General features: G+C 47.6%; 1 protein-coding gene across 1 annotated transcript in view; it reads left to right on the top strand.

Annotated features, from left to right (window-relative positions):
- SYT14 (synaptotagmin 14) overlaps positions 1-20052 on the top strand; it is a 180706-nt gene that overhangs the window by 14341 nt on the left and 146313 nt on the right. The window contains exon 2 of the mRNA XM_026652572.2: positions 858-905. Coding sequence (XP_026508357.1) covers positions 858-905 — 48 coding nt within the window. The remainder of the gene's footprint in view (positions 1-857; positions 906-20052) is intronic.

The raw sequence follows: 20052 nt of genomic DNA, 5'->3' as shown, positions 1-20052 counted from the left end.
CCACCCACCCACCCACCCCTTTTTTTAATACTTAATGACCGTTTAGTTCACCCAATAACCAAGCCTTTCTCTCTAATCACCAATGACGACATGCCATTCTTTTTCTTTAGGCTTCTAGACACTAGACAAGTTTCAATGTTTTCATTGCTTCCCTTTGAACATTTTAGAATAGTTAAAGTTTTCATTCACAGTCTGAAATTGCAGCCTAATTTTTCTAGTAACAGAAAGCTTTTAAATATATGTTATGCCCATGTAAGTACTTTAAAGTAACATAAGTTTAAAAAAAACCCTCACCAAATGGAAAAAGCTGATAAAACCTGGGGTGATGGGAATGACACAAATAACCTCTGGGTTTTTTCCTGAGGAGATAAAACCTGTTTTGTACAACTTATCAATTAGACATTGCAACAGAATGTCAACATGATGTTCTAAAACTTTGGCTTTCTGAAACTTCATTTGCAGATCAACTGGCTCACCAACTTTTCAGAACTAGAGGACTTGGGTTATAGTTAGGAAAAAGTTTGGGGTGACTTCAGCTCACAGATTTCAACGTGTAAATTCCACATGAAAAGTTTAGGGATAATTTAATATTCAGTCTAATACATTGAATCCAATGCATGAATAATTGCATATTTAGTAGAATGGTAATACCAAAGAACTGTTTGAATTTTCATATTTTCTATTTACATATAATATCCTCTGAAAAAAGGAACTTGTTTTATTTTTTTGTAATGTCCTCATTAAGTGACACTCAGTTTTCCCCTTTATCTTTTTTGCAGTTTGTAAACCTCATTAAATATTAGAATACATTTCATAATATCTATTTACTATTTTCTAATGTTATTTTTCCCAAATAGGTGGAGAACGAACCTGTGGCGTACATGAGTTAATCTGCATTAGAAAAGGTACACAATTTTTTAAAATGGGTGTTTAGTTTAATTTTAAGGCTAATTTTTGGGAACAAAGAAATATTTTAAACTGGATATTTATGCTATACTTTCAAATTGCTGTAAAATTACTTCCATTTAGTTTGTACGCAGTGTTGTTGTAATGGTCAGTCCCAGGATATTAGAGAGACAAGGTGGGTGAGGTAATATCTTTTATTGGACCAACTTCTGATGGTGAGAGAGACAAGCTTTGGAGCTTACACAGAGCTCTTCTTCAGGTCTGGGAAACTTAGGCTATGTCTACACTACAGACCTTAGAGTGTCACAGCTGTACTGCTGCAGCTGCGCCACTGTAAGGTGTCCTGTGTAGCTGCTCTATGCTGACGGGAGAGAGCTTTCCCATTGGCATAATTAATCCACCTCCAACGAGCGGCGGTAGCTATGTTGGTGGGAGAAGCTCTCCTATTGACATAGGCCTTGGCTACACTTGCGAGTTACAGCGCTGTAAAGGCTCTCCCAGCTCTGTAACTCACTCCCCGTCCACACTGGCAAGGCATTTGCAGTGCTGTATCTCCGTGGTTGCAGCGCTGCATGTACTCCACCTCTCCGAGAGGAATAGCAAGTATTGCACTGCCGCTGCAGCGCCAGTGTGGACGCCCAATGCGCTGTGAATGGCCTCCAGAATTATTCGGCAGTATCCCACAATGCCTGTTCTAGCCACTCTGGTCATCAGTTCAAACTCTACTGCCCTGGCCTCAGGTAACCAACCATGTGACCGACCCTTTACATTCCCCGGGAATTTTAAAAATCCCCTTCCTGTTTGCTCAGCCCGGCGTGGCGTGGAGTGCTATCAGCGAATCTTTCCAGGTGACCATGCCTCCATGCGCCAAGCGAGCCCCAGCATGGAGCAATGGCGAGTTGCTGGACCTCATCAGTGTTTGCGGGGAGGAAGCTGTACAGTCCCAGCTGCGCTCCAGCCGTAGGAATTACGATACCTTCGGGAAGGTATCAAAGGACATGATGGAAAGGGGCCAAGACCGGGACGCCCTGCAGTGCAGGATTAAAGTGAAGGAGCTGTGGAGTGCCTACCGCAAAGCCCACGACGCAAACGGCCGCTCGGGTGCTCCCCCCGCGACCTGCCAATTCTACAAAGAGCTGGATGCGATACTTGGGGTTAACCCCACCTCCACTCCGAGCACCACCATGGACACTTCAGAGCCGGTGTGGGGCGGGGGGTGGTGAGGAGGAAGAGGAGGAGGAAAACGGGAGTGATGGTGGTGGGCCTGATGGAGACACCCCGGAATCCCTGGAGCCATGCAGCCAGGAGCTCTTCTCGAGCCAGGAGGAAGGTAGCCAGTCGCAGCAGCCGGTACTTGGTGGAGGACAAACAGAAGAGCAGGTTCCCGGTAAGCGGGTTTTTTTTTCGGGAAGGAATTTTTTCGATGCGGGCTCTTTGGGAGAGGAGTGTTAGGCATGCATGCCTAGATGCGGAATAGTGCATTGATGTGGTTTATCACATCGCGGTAATCGGCCTCGGTAATCTCCTCGAATGTCTCATCCAGAACGTGTGCAATGCGCTTGCGCAGGTTTATCGGGAGAGCCACCGTGGTCCTTGTCCCAGCCAAGCTAATGTGTCCGCGCCACTGTGCCGCGAGGGGCGGGGGGACCATTGCTGCACACAGGCAAGCTGCATATGGGCCAGGGCGGAAGCCGCATTGCAGTAGAAGACCCTCCCTTGCTTCCCAGGTCACCCTCAGCAGCGAGATATTGTCCAGGACGAACTCCTGTGGAAAATGTTGGGACAGTGTTCAGTGTAGGTGCTCCCTGAAGCTGTTGGCTCTCCCCAAGGCACAGAAACCCAGAGGACAGTGCAGCCCTGAAACAGTCAGTCCCCCTTACTCACCATTTTGAGGCTCCTGTGGGATGTGTGCTCTGTTTCGGACGGGAAAATTATGCTATTGTGTAGACCGTGTGTGTTTTCTACTCCTTAAGTGTGGGGAGAATCATTACTCTGTCTGGTATAAACAATGCTGCCTCTGTTAAATGTTGCATTTTGCCTATACAGCTGCATCAACCTTGAGACCTCAGCCGTCCCTCTTATCGCCTGCTCAGAGACTGCAAAGACTCAGGAAGAGACCGTGAAAAAGCAAAGAAGACATGCTGCAAGAAGTGATGTGGCAATCTATTAAAGAGAATGAGAAAGCACAGGACTGGAGGGAGAGAGAAAGCAGAATCCGCCAGGAAAACGTAGTGCACCGGCGGCAAAGCACCACGCACCGGCGGCAAAGCACCACGCACCGGCAGCAAAGCACTGATAGGCTCATAAGCATCCTGGAGCGCCAAGCAGATGCTATCCAGGAGCTGGTAGCCATGCAGAAAGAGGAGCAGTACCGCAAACGCAAACGCCACCCCCCCTACAGCCCTTGTCCCAAAACTCTTTCCGTTGTGCCCCACTGTCACCTCCAACCCACTTTCCCCAACTTCCGTGTTCTTCACGCCACCCGCTGCCTCCAACACCAGTATCTTCACCACCCAGCCCTGAAAACCACTACCCTTACCCTCTGCACTCAACCCCCATCACCATGCAGTATAGCTGTCCTGAAGTGCAGCACTCACTGCACAGCACACCAGACAGGACATATGCGAATCTGTGATTGTACTGTTCCCCACTCCACCCCTTTGTTTCTTTTCAATAAATAAATTTTTTTTCTTTTCAATAAATGGATTTTTTGGGTTTGAAAACATTCTTTATTATTGCATAAAGTAAAAGACTCCTTAGCCCAGGAAGTAAGCAGGCACTGCAAGTCTGCTTGTCTGCTAAGCAGACACTGATTCCTAAAGATTGGAACTACTGCACTTCACTCCCGTGCAGGGCACCAGATATTACTGCTGGTTTTCAGCCTCAAATTGCTCCCTCAAGGCATCCCTAATCCTTGCAGCCCCGCGCTGGGCCCCTGTAATAGCCCTGCTCTCTGGCTGTGCAAATTCAGCCTCCAGGTGTTGAACCTCGGAGGTCCATGCCTGAGTGAAGCTTTCACCCTTCCCTTCACAAATATTATGGAGGGCACAGCACGCGGATATAACCGCGGGGATGCTGTTTTCGGCCAAGTCCAGCTTCCCATACAGAGATCGCCAGCGGCCCTTTAAACGGCCAAAGGCACACTCCACAGTCATTTGGCACCGGCTCAGCCTGTAGTTGAACCGTTCCTTGCTGCTGTCAAGGCTCCCTGTGTAGGGTTTCATGAGCCATGGCATTAACGGGTAAGCGGGATCTCCAAGGATCACAATGGGCATTTCAACTTCCCCTACCGTGATCTTCCACTCTGGGGAAAAAAGTCCTGGCCTGCATCTTCCTGAACAGCCACGTGTTCCGAAAGATGCTTGCGTCATGCACCTTTCCGGGCCAGCCTGTGTTAATGTCAATGAAACGCCCACGGTGATCCACAAGCGCCTTGAGAACCATAGAGAAATACCCCTTCTGATTTACGTACTCGGATCCTAGGTGGGGTGGTGCCAGAATAGGAATGTGCGTCCCATCTATTGCCCCTCCACAGTTAGGGAACCCCATTAGTGCAAAGCCATCCACTATTTCCTGCACGTTACCCAGAGTCACAGTTCTTCTGAGTAGGATGTGATTAATGGCCTTGCAAACTTGCATCAACACGATTCCAGCGGTCGACTTTCCCACTCCAAACTGGTTTGCGACCGACCGGTAGCTGTCTGGAGTTGCCAGCTTCCAGATTGCAATAGCCACCCGCTTCTCCACTGGCAGGGCAGCTCTCAATCTCGTGTCCTTGTGCCGCAGGGTGGGGGCAAGCTCCTCACACAGTCCCATGAAAGTGGCTTTTCTCATCCGAAAGTTCTGCAGCCACTGCTTGTCATCCCAGACTTCCATGACGATGTGATCCCACCACTCGGTGCTTGTTTCCCGAGCCCAAAAGCGGCGTTCCACGGTGCTGAGCATGTCCGCGAATGCCACAAGCAATTTCGTGTCGTACGCGTTACGCGGCTCGATAGCATCGTCGGACTCCTCACCCTCACTCTCACTGTCACTTTGGATCTTAAGGAATAGTTCGACAGCCAAACGTGACGTGCTGGCGAGACTCGTCAGCATACGCTTCAGCAGTTCGGATTCCATTTCCCGCAGACAGATCGCGCTGCACAGAAACCGTTGAAAGATGGCGCCAAAGGTGGACGGAAACAAAGGGATTTCTGGGATGCGAAGCGACGCATCACGGGGCGTTGGGACAGAACCCAGAATGCCCCGCACCCATGCCCCCTTCCCACAACCCACGGCGCCAGAATGGGAAGAGGTGCTCTGTGGGATAGCTGCCCATAATGCACCGCTCCCAATAGCGCTGCAATTGCCGCAAATGTGGCCACGACAGTGCGCTGGGCAGCTGTCAGTGTGGACAGACTGCAGCGCTTTCCCTACTCAGCTGCACGAAGTCAGGTTTAACTCACAGCGCTGTACATCTGCAAGTGTAGCCAAGGCCATAGTACTGTCCACACCGGTGCTTCTGTCGGAGAAATTTATGTCGCTCAGGGGTGTGTGTGTGTGTGTGTGTGGTTTTTTTCCCCCCATGCCCTGACCAACAAAAGTTTTATTGACAAAAGTGCTAGTGTCGACATAGCCTTAGGCTATGGCTATACTAGAGATCTTTCAGCAGTGCTGCTGCACTGATGTAGCTGCGCTGCTGGGAGCTATCTAGTGTAGCCGCTCTAAGACGATGGTAGAGCTCTCCCATCGACTTAATTAACCCACCCTCAACGAACAGCAGCAGCTATGTTGGTGGGAGACGTTCTCCCGCTGACATAATGCTGACCACACTGGTGCTTCTGTCAGTGAAGCTTATGTTGCTCAGAGGGGTGGTTTATTCACATCCCTGAGCAATGTAACAGGGTCTCCTGGCTCCTGCCTCTGCTCTGGTCCACAAACCGCTCAGAGACCTTTGTGCTGGTCAAACACCTTGAGTAGTTTGTTCACAATGTGGGTTCCCACCCCTTCATACCATATACGGCTCTGCTCCAACCATCCCAGCCCCCCCCCAGCTCCTGCAAGAAGCAGGGAAGAGCAAATTCTCTCCTTCTCCTGCTATCTGCTTTCCCCCCCTTCTACTTCCTTCTTGTGCCTATTTATAGCCTCTGCTTAATGGCTTAATTAACCTTCCAGCTCTACTTCCCCAACCAATTAGGCACAGCTCTGTTTAACCAGCTCTATTCTGCATTGTTTGAGTGGAGCTGCCATGACCAGAGTGCGGGCCCAGCTGTTCTTGCCTAGCACTCTGTTACAAGCAACGTAAGTTATACCAACATTAGTGGTAGTGTAGACATAGCCTTCCTCAGAGTGTCACAGCTAAATACAAGATGGAACAGATTGTTTAGCATAAGTAGTTAACACATATTTCAAGGGACCATTCAAGGTGAAGTGGCCTTTTAACACCCCTCCAGTCATAGGAAGAAAGGAAAGGGTTGGGGGAAATAGCTGGGGCTAGTTCTAATGGGTTGTTGTAATAAGCCACAAATCCAGTGTCTCTCTTCAGTCCATGATTTTTGGTATGTAGCAAAGTTATAAATTTAAACTCCCAGGCTCATCTTTTGAAAGTGTTGTACAGGTTTCCTTTGAGGATGAGGACTGATAGGTCAGTGTAGTAAGTCTTTAGCTGCGTGTGTGTTCTCTCTGTGTGCTGCACTGGCTCTGGCCAGATAACCCATACAGAAGACTCTGATTGAACTTCTCAGTCAGACCACAAGACTTGGTTTAGTAGCGAAGGCACCTGGGCAGGTTTACTGTCAACGAAGCATGGTCCTAGTTCCCCGGATCAGTGTTTACAGTTATACTAGCACATGCATGCCTGTTGCACTGAATGCAGCTCAGTGAATGGTGGGACTTTCCATTCCCTACTTGGCTGGCCAAAGACACACTCTCTGTGACCCTTCTTTTATACACCAATACAAACAAGTTACATATTGCCCCTTGATGTATTTAGGTGGTTAGTTACCACCCTTTACCTTGTACATGTTGGTTCAACCATCACCCTGTCATCGTAACCTTATTTTTAAGAGGGGGTTAGTGTATCCTTGTATCATCTTCGGGGAGTGTTTTTACACTATAACCTTGTATCAGGGGGTTCTGGTACTGTCACAAAAGGCCAGCACAACCCCCCACCCCAAAAAAACCCAACAAAATCTAGCCAGTGTGTTTTAAAAAAGTTAAAAAAACCCACAAAAAGCCGGTTTTAACTTGTACAAAAAACACCAAAAACAAAGGTCGTAAAACAAAACACCCCAAAAAACCCCTAAACTTAAAAACCCTCTTAAAAGCTAAAGCAATTCAAAAATCAGCAGCAAACCTCAAACGGCCTGGGCCCAAAACAAAACTCCCGTCCACCCTTCCCCCTCTTCTTCTTACCTTACGCCCAAGCTTGGCCAGCCTCAGGTAAAATGTGTGTAAGTATAAAAGTGGGTTAGGGCTTGGGGCATTAACGCTTTCTTCCTTCCTCTAAGTAACATAAAAAGTACCCATCACTCTCCGCTATTATTTTATTATTTTATTAATAAAGCTTTAAAACTTAAACACTTAATGTGTTTCGTCATCTCCTCCCTAAAAATCCTGTGGCCTCAGCCTAATCACCTGACGCCTCAGGCAAATTGTTAACAAAAATCTGTCACAGTACCACCCTTCTGGAATGTGTTTGTGTGAGTGTCCTGTGCCTAGCACGTCTTAGGAATGTGTGTTTTTTTGCAATGCCATCCCAGTTCTTGCCAAGTTCTGTGAACTTGAAAGCAGGCATCTTTTGTAACAGGGCCTGACTTCTACTCACAACCTGAGTTTTGCTAACTTTGCTTTATATCTACAAGGCTTGACACTATTTTAGTTCGGGCTTCAGGCCTTGTACCAGGCCTCTTATACCAGGCCTCATGTTTCAGGCTCTCTCTTTCTACTACCGTCCAATATAGAGTGATTGCTTTATGAAAAGTGTTCACTAACGGGTGATGTGGTGTTTTTGTCTTTTATCATTTTCATGTGTGAGTTCATTTGAGAGCGTAGTGATTGTCTGCTTTCACCAACATAGTTGCTGTTGGGGCATTTAGTGCACTGGCTGAGGTATACCATATGTTGTGATAGGCATGTGTAGGACCCATGGATTTTGAAAGATGTATTGTGGGGAATGTTGATCATTGTAGCAGTGGAGATTAGGGATGTAAATATTGTTTAAACAGTTATTGTTTAACTGATTAAAGGGAAAGGGCCTGGGGCCGCTCTGCCGGTCTGCGAGGCTGGGGCCACTCTGGGCTGGGGCTCGAGTCAGGGTCTGCTCTGCACAGCGGGCCGACCCGGCCTGCGGGTTTGGGGCCGCTCCGGCCAGCCCATGGGGCTGGGGCTGGGGTCGGCTGGCCCGGGGCTGGGGCTGCTCTGGACGGTGGGCCGACCCGGCCTGCGGGGCTGGGGCCACTCCGGCCAGCCCATGGGGCTGGGGCTGGGGTCGGCTGGCCCGGGGCTGGGGCTGCTGCGGCCCGGGGGGCTGGCCTGGGGCTGAGGGTTAATGGTTAGGGTGGGTTAATGGTAAGACTAATGCTTACCGGTTAACCATTTTAATATTTTAATATTTTACATCCCTAGTGGAGATATGTCTGCAGGTTTTGTATCTGTTGTTCTGGCAGGGTCTGGTGCCACTTTGAGTTGGTTTGTCCTGGTCTGTGGGCAGCTTCCTTCTGATGATGAACTTGGAGCGGTTGGGCGGTTGTTCAAAGGACAGAAGAAGGGTTCAGGAAAGGATATTTCAGGATGGAGTCACCATCAAGGAGGATTTGTATTTGTTTGATGCTACCCTGTATGGGTTCCAGCGTTGGGTGGTAGGTGACAACTAGGGGTATGCGGTCAGAGGGGGTTTTATTTCTGTATTGAAATAGGTTGCCTCTTCCATTTAGTTTAATAGTCATTGGAAGTTGTGGTTGTATTTTGGCTCTTGGGTGCACTGTGCTGGTGATCTTAGTCTAGTTCTTAATCTGGTGTCCTTATGACAAAATTTATTTGTACCATTTTTTATAGTCTCATGCTTGCAAACTTATTTTATTTATATACTGCACACATCCAAAATTCTCTAAGTGCGTGAACATTTTTTCTGTTTGAAGCAAAGCCCTAAAAACAACAAAGCTGGGAGAACTGAAAGTCCTGGCACAGTCAAGTGATTGGAATAACAGAGACTTGGTGGGATAACTCATATGACTGGAGTACTGTCATGGATGGGTATAAACTGTTCAGGAAGGACAGGCAGGGCAGAAAAGGTGGGGGAGTTGCATTGCATGTAAGAGAGGAGTATGACTGCTCAGAGGTCCAGTATGAAACTGCAGAAAAACCGGAGAGTCTCTGGATTAAATTTAGAAGTATGAGCAACAAGAGTGATGTCGTGGTGGGAATCTGCTATAGACCACCAGACCAGTGGGATGAGGTGGACGAGGCTTTCTTCCGGCAACTAACAGAAGTTACTAGATCACAGGCTCTGGTTCTCATGGGGGACTTCAATCATCCTGATATCTACGGGGAGAGCAATACAGCAGTGCACAGACAATCCAGGAAGTTTTTGGAAATTGTAGGGGACAATTTCCTGGTGCAAGTGCTGGAGAAACCAATTAGGGGCAGAGCTCTTCTCGACCCGCTGCTCACAAACAGGGAAGAATTAGTAGGGGAAGCAAAAGTGGATGGGAACCTGGGAGGCAGTGACCATGAGATGGTCGAGTTCAGGATCCTGACACAAGGAAGAAAGGAGAGCAGCAAAATACGGACTCTGGACTTCAGAAAAGCAGACTTTGACGCCTTCAGGGAACTGATGGACAGGATCCCCTGGAGAATAACATGAGGGGGAAAGGAGTCTAGGAGAGCTGGCTGTATTCAGGAGCGCTGCCCTAGGCGGCGGAAGGACCCGCCCCAAAATGCCGTCCCCCCACAGAGGCGGCGGAAGGTCCTGCTGCCAAAAAACCGCCGCGGTCGCCACCCCCCAAATCGCAGCACCCTAGGCCCTGGCTGAATTTTAAAGAATCCTTATTGAGGTTGCAGGAACAAACCATCTCAATGTGTAGAAAGAATAGTAAATATGGCAGGTGACCAGCTTGGCTTAGCAGTGAAAGCTCTCAACTTGAATGAAGATTTAATACCTCATGACCTACTAGAGCTTGAAAAAATGCTGCATACCACTGGGAAGTGAGAACTCTTATTCTGGTGGTACAAAAATATCTGGTTTTACCTCTTGTAGTTTGTGAGCTATTGAATCTTGCATGTCATTGGTCCAAAGTTGAATGTTACCCATCATGTGTCTCAGACAAGTGTGGTTTTGGCAGGAAATTTTGTCTTTGGGGAGGAGCATGTGATTCCCTGTTTGAAAGCTGCTTAGAGGTTTGGAATGTTAATTCCTGGTGGTGATGGATTAGGGTTCAGAGGGCAGGTTAAGCAGTCATATTTACATGACTCCTGTTTATCACATGGTGCTGCAAATTTATGTGGCTATCAAAGATATCTACACGAAATACAGGAGGCAAATATATATACAGCGTGTACACACATTTATCATTGTACACTATTAAAAATATGCAAACATTAGGTTAGCATGTTTTGTAATGATATTGCGGGTTAGATATTCTCCTTTTAAACATGGTTAACAGTCTTTTGGCACAGTGGGCACACAGATTTTCTATTAACTTCAGAGACCATATTTCAAAATATAGTTATGATTTGGTACTGTTTTTCTCTGAATTTGCATTTTTAGTTGCAATTTCATTTATCCATAAACCTTTATTCATTTCTATAGCTAGAGGGGACATTCAGGGGCGCTGTTTGCCACTACTTACTACTATTTCCCCTTAATCTGAACTGGCCAAGTCTTTTATTGTCCATTGGTATATGTACACTAGTTTCTGCACAGTCTTAAATAGATAAGAACATAAGAACGGCCATACTGGTTCAGACCAATGGTCCATCTAGCCCAGTGTCCTGTCTCTGACAGTAGCCAGTGCCAGATGCTTCAGGGGGAAAGAACAGAGCAAGGCAGTTTCAAGTGATCCATCCTGTTGTCCAGTTCCAGCTTCCAGCAGTTGGAGGTTTAGGGACACCTGAAGCATGGGGTTGCATCTTTGACTATCTTGAGTCATTGCCATTGATGCACCTATCCTCCATGAACTTAATTCTTTTTTAATCCAGTTATATTTTTGGACTTCACAACATCCCCAGCAATGAATTTCACATGTTGACTGAGTGTTGTGTGAAGAAATACTTCCTCTTATTTGTTTTAAACATGCTGTCTTTTAGTTTCATTGGATGACAGATGTACAACTTGGAGAGCTTTCTGACTAGCCCTAGAGAGTCACCACAAAGAATAGCTGTTCTCCATCATCCTACAGAACTCTGTTGCATGGCATCTTTCTCTGTGCCACTATAGAGGGGATTTTATTGGCAGAGGCAGGCTGGTGGAGAAGCAGGACGAGTATGCCCAGTTGCCCCACCACTATGTGAATTCACTGAATAAAACTGGAGAAAAGGGTTGTGGGCTGGAAGTTCTTGTATGACATAGTGATAAGTACCTTAGATGGACAGACAGAATGCCATTGCAGTCCTCTGATTACATTAGTAGTCACTGAGCAGCCCTGCTGGTGTTCTGCAATCTATGAATGTGTGTCAGAAACTTGTCTCCCCAGCACCCAGTAGAAAGCCTGCGGCTTAGTGCAGAGATCAGGTTTTACCCCTTTATCATTATACTTTTTGGAATGGAAATATTTGCAGATGCTTATAATTTTATTTGTGTATGCATGTGTGTGTATATATACACACACACACACACCTTTTTCTTCCTGTGAATGCAGTTGATATTTCTGAGGGTATGCAGGGAACTGATATTAAAGGGAACCTGTTATGTTGCTTTGCTTTACATCCAGCACATAAGAAATAAAGCAGATATGCTAGAAATAAATGGAGATACACCTCTACCCCGATATAACGCGACCCGATATAACATGAATTTGGATATAACGTGGTAAAGCAGCGCTCCGGGGGGTCGGGGGGGGGCTGCGCACTCGGGCGGATCAAAGCAAGTTCGATATAACGCGGTTTCACCTATAACACAGTAAGATTTTTTGGCTCCCGAGGACAGCGTTATATCGGGGTAGAGGTGTATATAGTAAAATACCATTTGTGTTTCTTTAAGAACTTGATCCAATACCATTGAATTTGATAGTAGTCTTTCCTCTGACTTTAATAGAAATTGGATCAGGGCCATAAAAATACCATCAACTTAAAAATCTATATGCATGTGTGTGTGAAAATATTTTATCCACTGCTCTGATAAATTATATCTACGATTATTATAACTGAGAAATGAAAGAAAAAATTATCTGTTTTAGTTTGTTTGCTTTATGTGTTTCTCAACATTTTGAGAATAGTCAATTTCATAATCTTTCATGGGTTATCAGTTTCCCCTTTTGTTTGGGTGAGTCTTTCATGCAGCAACAGGTAAGAAAGAAACATTTTTGAACATAATGAAACCTGATTGTGAAACCACAAAAGTTGGTATATGGACTAAGGGCAAGTACATTAAGCTCTTAATTAACTTATTGTTTAAAAATCATCTTGATTTCAAATTGATGTATAATTTAATAGATGATAAAGTTGTGTGGATGAAATCAAACTTATTCTGAGAATTTTAACTGATTTATTTAAAAAATTATTTTAATCAGGTTTCAGAATCTCGATATGACAAACTTTTGCTTAATAGAAGATGTGAATAATTAGAATACAATAAAATGCCATTTATCCAGGCCTCCATTATCTGGCTCTCCGTATTAACCCAACCGGGTGACGGGGCTTGGGCTGTCAGCCCCGCCGCCCTTGGGGGGCTAACAGACAGAGTCCAGCCCATTCTCCTGATTACCTGAATTTTTGTTGATCTGATCTGGTCCTGGGCCCAGTTAGATCAGATAATCAGAGTTCCATTGTACTTTTTCCTGTTTCAGGGTAACTTACACTAAAAATTGAAATAAAAGTGGTTTATTGCTATAAAATGACTATAAAATAGGGTTTTCTTTAAAAATATATAAATTATTTTAATTTTTAAAGGTGTGTGGAAATGCCAGAGGTAATATCAGTTCTTTTTATTGAGGAAGTATGTGTGCCGTTAGTTACTAGGATTCACAATTTAGGCCCCCCAACTGTTGTTTGACGATCATATAACAGAAGTAACCCAGTCAGCTTTTTACCATATTTATCTGGCTAGGAGATTGCGAATTCTCCTTTTGGATGCAGACCTTGCTACTGATATCCATACTTTTGTTACCTCCCTATTATGCAATTGCAGAGCACTTTTCAATGGGGTACACCTAAAAACCATCCAGAGACTGAAGCTAGTGGAGAATGCTGTGGCTTGCTTATTGAATGGGACATCTGGCAGGGAGCATATGACGTCAGTGTTCTGGGATCTATATTGGCTGTCTTTTAATCTTTGGGTGGAGTTTGAGGTGTTATATATGGCTTTACAGGTTATATACATCTTGGGACTGGCCTATTTGATGGATTGTTTCTTTCCCTGAGTCATACTACCAAACTGCAGACAGCAGGAGTTCCTGAACTTGGCTTCTCTCATTATAAAAGAAAGAGGGCAGCTGACAGTGTGTTCTCTGTGAGGGCTCCAGACTCTGGAACTTGGTCCAAAATCGCCTAGATACTGTAAAGGACATCTGTTTGATAGAATGTTTGGAAATGGCTAAGGGTATGCTTCCCATAACAATAAAGGGTGGAAAAGGGTTTTTGTACATATCTGGCTGGCTGAGTTCTAGTTGGAATGATTATTCCAGTGCTACTGGGATTCAATTATATTGTGTAAATAATGAAGGTGATAGGGCGCCTAGTACCTTGGATAGGTGTCTTTTTGTCTTTTAAAATCTAGATATATAAATATATGTGTGTACTCACGTTTCAAAACAAAAACAAAAAATCTTTTGCTGAGCAGCCATTGGAGCAGCTGACCAAACCAAACAAGACTCAGTGACAGTCTCGCAGAAATACTTCATTAAGCTGTTAGAAAAGCCCCATTTTCATTTTGCTTTAGATATCAGATTTGCTTGAATGGTTTTGTGTGGTGAATCTGCTTGACTAACAGCTGCCTTTTCCAAAGCAATAATACACTTGTCTTGTTTATGGAGTGTCCTGCAAGCCATATGTGTCAGTTTGCAAACAGATTTATGATCCTTAGCTCTGAACTAGTGTGAATTGAGTTAATTATTGAATTGCTTTGAGGGCAATTAACTAACTGAAGGAAAAGGAACAATTAAAGGAAAAAGTGGAAATAAAGAAATAAGAAAACAAATACAAGTTCTTCATATTTAATTTTTACCCCCTGTTTTTTGCTGGCTGTTTTTTGTTTCTTACTTCCACACAATTCAGTCAGTATTTTGGGGCTATTTATTATCCACAATTTTGGCCCAATCCTGCAAAATGTGGAGCATCCTTAACTTCCCTGCTCAGTATCATGCATCGCTTCCACCCATAATGACTGCTATAAGTACCATAACACTTGCTTCCTAAGTAGAAAGCTTTCCAAATTAGGCATTTGTTTACTTAAACAGTTGGTCAATTTCCTATCACAGAGGAAAAAGTGTTTCATCTCATGACATGCCTGTTTTTCACTGACCATTAAAGAAGCAATCCAAAGGTTCTTTATAAACCTAAAAATCCCATATCGCAGTGCAGTGTCATGCTGCTATGTTACCAGGCCATCTACGGTATTTTTCTTTTTTCTTTTTCTTTTTTTTTCAAAGAAATACCCACGCCACTTTTTTGGCCAAGCTGTGTTTCTGTCCATATTTTCTGTATTTTTCTACCCTGAATATTCTGTATTTTGTGACAAAAACAAGATACTTGTTTCTTAATTTGCTCTGCCTACTTCTTCCCTACCTAAAATCATAATCCATTATTTTTGTCAGAGTTTATTTGTTACAGGGATGATTGTGATGTCATAAACAAATATAGAATTATTATTGCAAGTGGGAAGTAAGCATTTGGAGGAGATGAATGCATAAAACGAAGTTCCAGTTTCCATGCAAATGTTTTTGTTTGTTTTTAAAAAAGGGCAGAACCCCTCCCCCTTCTGCCTTTGAAAAAACATGATATGGAAAAACTCTTTCTTAACAAATTGAAGCCCAGAACTCAGTGCGGTTTGTCTACACTGCATTTGAGAGGTGAGATTCCCAGCACAGGTAGAAAAACTCGCACTAACTCAGCTTGAGCTAACACACTAAAATTAGCAGTGTGGACGTTGCAGCACTGGCCGCTCAAGCTCGGACCCAGGAGGTTGGGCGGGCTTGGATGCAGGTGAGTCTGTCTACTTGTGCTGGGAATCATGCCTCCCAGCTGCAATGTAGACAATGCCTAGGGCATTCAATCCCCTGCAAAATCAGGCCCTAAACCAGCTTGAAAAGGTTGGTGTATATTATTACTATCCAGGCATAGGATCAGCAATCAGAGGCCGGGATTGCACTAGGCTGAAAGACCAGATATATTAATATAAGTCTACCTGAATTGACATTTTCAAAAATTAAGGAGAAACACTCCTCTATAAAATTGTGACAGGAAGTTCCAAAACCTTTCAGCAAAGCACTTCCTGTTATAGTTATACACACATTTACAGAAGTTACTTGAACCAATAACTAAAAATATTTAAATAAAATAATGCTTGTTAAAAAAATCTTCAGACTATCTAGAGATACTGCTTAGTTGTTCCTCAGTTTGTCACAGAATGTAAGATATCACAAAAAACCCAAACAATTGGATGTTGTCTGGCTATGCTAGAAGGACAGGAGACACTGGATGTGGTTTAATTACTTCCTTTAAATCAGGGTGGGCAAACGTTTTGGCCTGAGGGCCACATCTGGGTGGGGAAATTGTATGCAGGGCCATGAATGTAGGGCTGGGGCAGGGAGTTGGGGTGTGGGAGGGAGTGCGGAGTGTGGGAGGGGTGTGGTGTGCAGAAAGGGACTCAGGGCAAGGGGTTGGGGTACAGGAGGGATGCAGGGTACATGAGGGGGCTCGGGGTGCAGGAGGGGTTCGGGGTGCAGGAGAAGGCTCAGGGCAGGGGGCTGGGGTGCAGGAGGGGGGTGGCAGGGGCTCAAGGCAGGGGGTTAGGGGGCTTAGGGCAGGGGGTTGGAGTGCGGGGTGCAGGAAGGGGCTCAGGGCAGGGGGTTGGGGTGCAGGAGGGCTGTGGCGGGGGCTCAAGGCAGGGGGTTAGGGGGCTTAGGGCAGGGGGTTGGGGTGCAGGAGGGGTTTGGGGTGTGAGCGGCTCCGGAGTGGCAGCGGCGCACAGCAGGGCTAAGGCAGGCTCCCTGCCTGCCCTGGCCCCACGCCACTCCCGGAAGTGGCCAGCATGTCCGGCAGTGGCTCCTGGAGATGGGGTGGGGCAGGGCAGGCGGCTCTGCCGTGTGCTGCCCTTGCCTGCAGATACCACCCCTGAAGCTCCCGTTGGCTGCGGTTCCCTGTTCCTGGCCAGTGGGAGCTGCGGGGGGCAGTGCCTGCAGGCTAGGGCAGTGCACGGAGCCCTCTGCCCCCCACTCCCTCAGGGACCGCAGGGATGTGGGGCTGGCTGCTTCTGGGAGCAGTGCGGACCAGGGCAGGCAGGGAGCCTGTCTTAGCCCTGCTGCGCCACGGGGCTGGCAATCCCGTGGGCCAGATTGAAAGCCCTGATGGGCCGGATCTGGCCCGTGGGCTGTAGTTTGCCCTCCCCTGCTTTAAATCCTTTATCAATCAATTTTATTTGATCCCTGTATCCCTTCCTTATGGAGTACCTGCACTGGACAGCCATCACAAAGAGGTGCCAGCAGTTAGCTTGGCTGCCTTTCCCCACATCCATACCTAGCTGTGTTCACAGACTTCTCCTAATGCCCCCTTTAATATTCGCCAAAAAGTGTCAGCTCTCAAGTCTGACAGGTGGATCCCATCCTCTTTGAGTAATGCTGGTGCTCCATGTTATGTCAATATCTAAAATTTTTGACTCTCTCCTTTGACACCCATGAATTTGGCCACTTCCCTATTCACATACCTCCGAGCCTTGTTGACCTGTGTGGGCTTTACCGCTGTCCACCACACCCTGCGTTGCAGCAGGTCCGACCACACCATATTTACAACTGGGAAAAGTTCCAGGATCTGCCCCAAGTCCCTCTTAGCTCTGATTGCTAGGTCTACCCTTTTACGCATTCCAAAATCATTTTCCCCAAGCTGAGCTATAGTTATATCTGGTGCTTGCTCACACGCTTCCACAGCGTACAGAAGGGGCATCAGCTGATCCCATAACATGGCCCTCCTCCCATGACAGCTCAGGATAGCTAGGTTTCAGTGGTGAAGCAATCAACCCGTGGCATGTGCTTGGAAGAGAAACAGATGTTTAAAGTTTAAACATTGTAGTACAAATGTCCTCATCAACCTCATAACCCTGTGTAATCTGAAGGTCTGGTGATTCTTCCCTCCATAATGGCACTCCATTAAAATGGCTCAGAAATAGTTCCCACACTCCCAAATCCTTCATTTCTCCAGTAACTCTCATAAAATGGTGAGATCTTACTATGCAGGGCCGTCCTTACCCATACGCAAAGTATGCAGCTGCGCAGCTGCGTGCTGCTCCAGCCCCGCCTCTTCCCGCCCCTGCTCCGCCCCAGCCTTGCCCCCACTCCACCCCTTCCCCAAAGCCCCTGCCCTGCTCCGCCCCCGCCCCTTCCCACCCCAGCCCCGCCTCTTCCTGCCCCTGAGGACTGCAGCAGGGCCGGGCCTGCACTCACCAGCAGTGGGAAGAGCAGCGACATGGCCCCAGCCGCACTGCTGGCAGGTGCTGTGGGGCGGTTCCCCCCGCCGCCCAAGCCAGCCCTGCCCTCCCATGGAGGCCTGGAGCCCCAAACCGCCCGTGGGGGGGTTGCGTAGGGCCCCAGAATAGCTAGGGACGGCCCTGTTACTATGCCTGTGGTGGCCGCTGCAACCCTGCCCTGGGACTACCACCCCTCAGGCAAAGTTCAGATGCCCAATAATAGATTGCAGCTCACAGAGTATTATTTTTTTGGACCTGTGACGGGGTGTACCAGCCCCGCACTGGGCCACCAGCGGCGGAGCAAACATTGTGGGCCCAGGAGGCCACCCCCCTCTTCCCTGCTGCACATGCTCCAAGTGGAGAGCTCAGATAAAAGGAGGCAGCCCAAGCCAGTAAAGGTGGGAGGGAGGAAGGGAGCACACCGCTGGCTCCTGCAGGAGTACGTGTAGCGCCCCTGGTGGTAAAGCCCGGGGACCTGGACTACCTGTCAGATGACCCGCTGGCCACGGAGACTTCGCCCTAACCCCGAGAGACATGAGGTAAATAGACTGATTGTTTGCTTACCTTGCCCTGCCCCAGGATTGCAGCTTGCTTCCTGCTTCGCCCTGGCCAGGGGGCTAATTCCCCAGATGTTTTGATTGTTTGCTGCCCCAGGCAGGAGGCTGCTGGGCTATAGAGACTGCTTACTTACTTTGCCCTGACCAGGCGACTAATCCAACAGACTGATTGCCCTGACCAGGGGACTAATCCAACACTCAGAATCCACGGACCACCTATTTAGGTGACCCTATCCAGGGGCTGGGCCACACTTGGTAGAGATCACCCGTTTAACGGGGAAGCCCACTACCAAGTGGCGGAGCGGGCCACCCCCAGACTGGTCTGACCATACTGAACTTGACTTGACCAAGCTCAACCAGCAAGGCCCCGCCCGTCACACCTGGTGGAGAATGCGGGCACCAGTCGGGTCCTGCTAAGAGGACTAATCCGAGGAGAGCTACTGCGAGAACACCATGGACACAGACCAGATATTAAAATGGATGCTAGAAATCCAGCAGCAGCAGGCTACCCAGCAACAACAACAACAAGCCCAGCTACTACAGCAAAAGGCTGCCTGACAACAGCAACAGATATCCCAGCACCAAGAACAGCAGCAGCAGCTGATTAGGGAGCTAGCTGCACAACACCAATCCAGCAAGAATGGCTAGTTCAGCAGATGGTGGCGCTCCTGCAGCTGTGGGGACCACCTGGACCCGTTGCGGGGAGCAAGGGCTTGGAGAACATTCTCACTGGGTTACCAGTGAGGCTGGCCAAAAGGGGACCCGGGGATGACCCAGAGGCCTCCTTGGTCACATTCGAATGGGTTGCCACGGCAGGCTGCTGGCTCCCAGAACACTGGGCTGTCCTAGTGGCCCCAGACCTAACCGGACCCGCACAAACCGCCTACCGGAACTTAGACCTTACAGAAGCTCTTGACTATGCCAAAGAGAAGGCCGCCATCTTAGACCAAACTGGGGTGATCCCCGAAACATTCCGCCAGCGGTTTTTACGGAAGAGGTATTCCCTGGGGGCATGACCTTGGGTGGTGGCTCAGCAACTCTGGGATTACTGCTGGAAGTGGTTGGAACCTGAGAAGTTGACTGGGCCTCAAGTGACGGAGGCTATCATACTGCAGCAGTTTACAGAGATCCTTCCCCCGGGGGGAAGGAATGGGTTCGCAGATATCGGCCAAGGGCTCTCACTGAGGCAGGGTCCATGATGGAAGATTACTTGGTTGGAAAAGGGCCCCTATTTCTAACTCCTAAACCAGAGAGCCCCAGAGACTGCAGGAGGGACCCAAGAGAAGAACCGCCCAAATCAGAAAAAGAAGGACCTTGGAGTAGGCTGGGGTCATGAGGGCTGACTTCCCACCCTGGAGTTACATGGAGACCTAGCAGGCGACCCTACAGGGAAGAGGTTCCTGCCGGTGGGCCTGCGCCGACACTGCTGAACTCAGAGGCAGATGCATTGAAAGGTTGATGTTATGAGTGCGGCCAGGTGGGGCACTTCAGACGTGACTGCTCTTTCATGGACTGTAATTATGGCCAGGTCTGGCAAAGAGGCTCCCTGAAACTGATCGTCCCTATGCAGGTCAATGGCACCCTAGTAGCCGATCCTATTGACTCGGGTTGCAGCCAAACCCTCGTATGGGCTGATCTGGTGAAGTCACTAGACCGGACAGAGGCCCCTATATACCTCCAGTGCATCCATGGGGAGGTACAACCCTACCCTGCCACCAAGGTGAAACTGAAGGTGGGCGGGCGCGAGGAGATGTGCTGGGTCGGCCTGGCCAAAAAACT

Source organism: Terrapene carolina, unplaced genomic scaffold (genome assembly GCF_002925995.2).
Source record: "Terrapene carolina triunguis isolate 2854851 unplaced genomic scaffold, T_m_triunguis-2.0 Scaffold120, whole genome shotgun sequence".
NCBI classification, from domain to species: Eukaryota; Metazoa; Chordata; order Testudines; family Emydidae; genus Terrapene; species Terrapene triunguis.
This window is presented reverse-complemented; position numbering and strand designations above follow the sequence as displayed.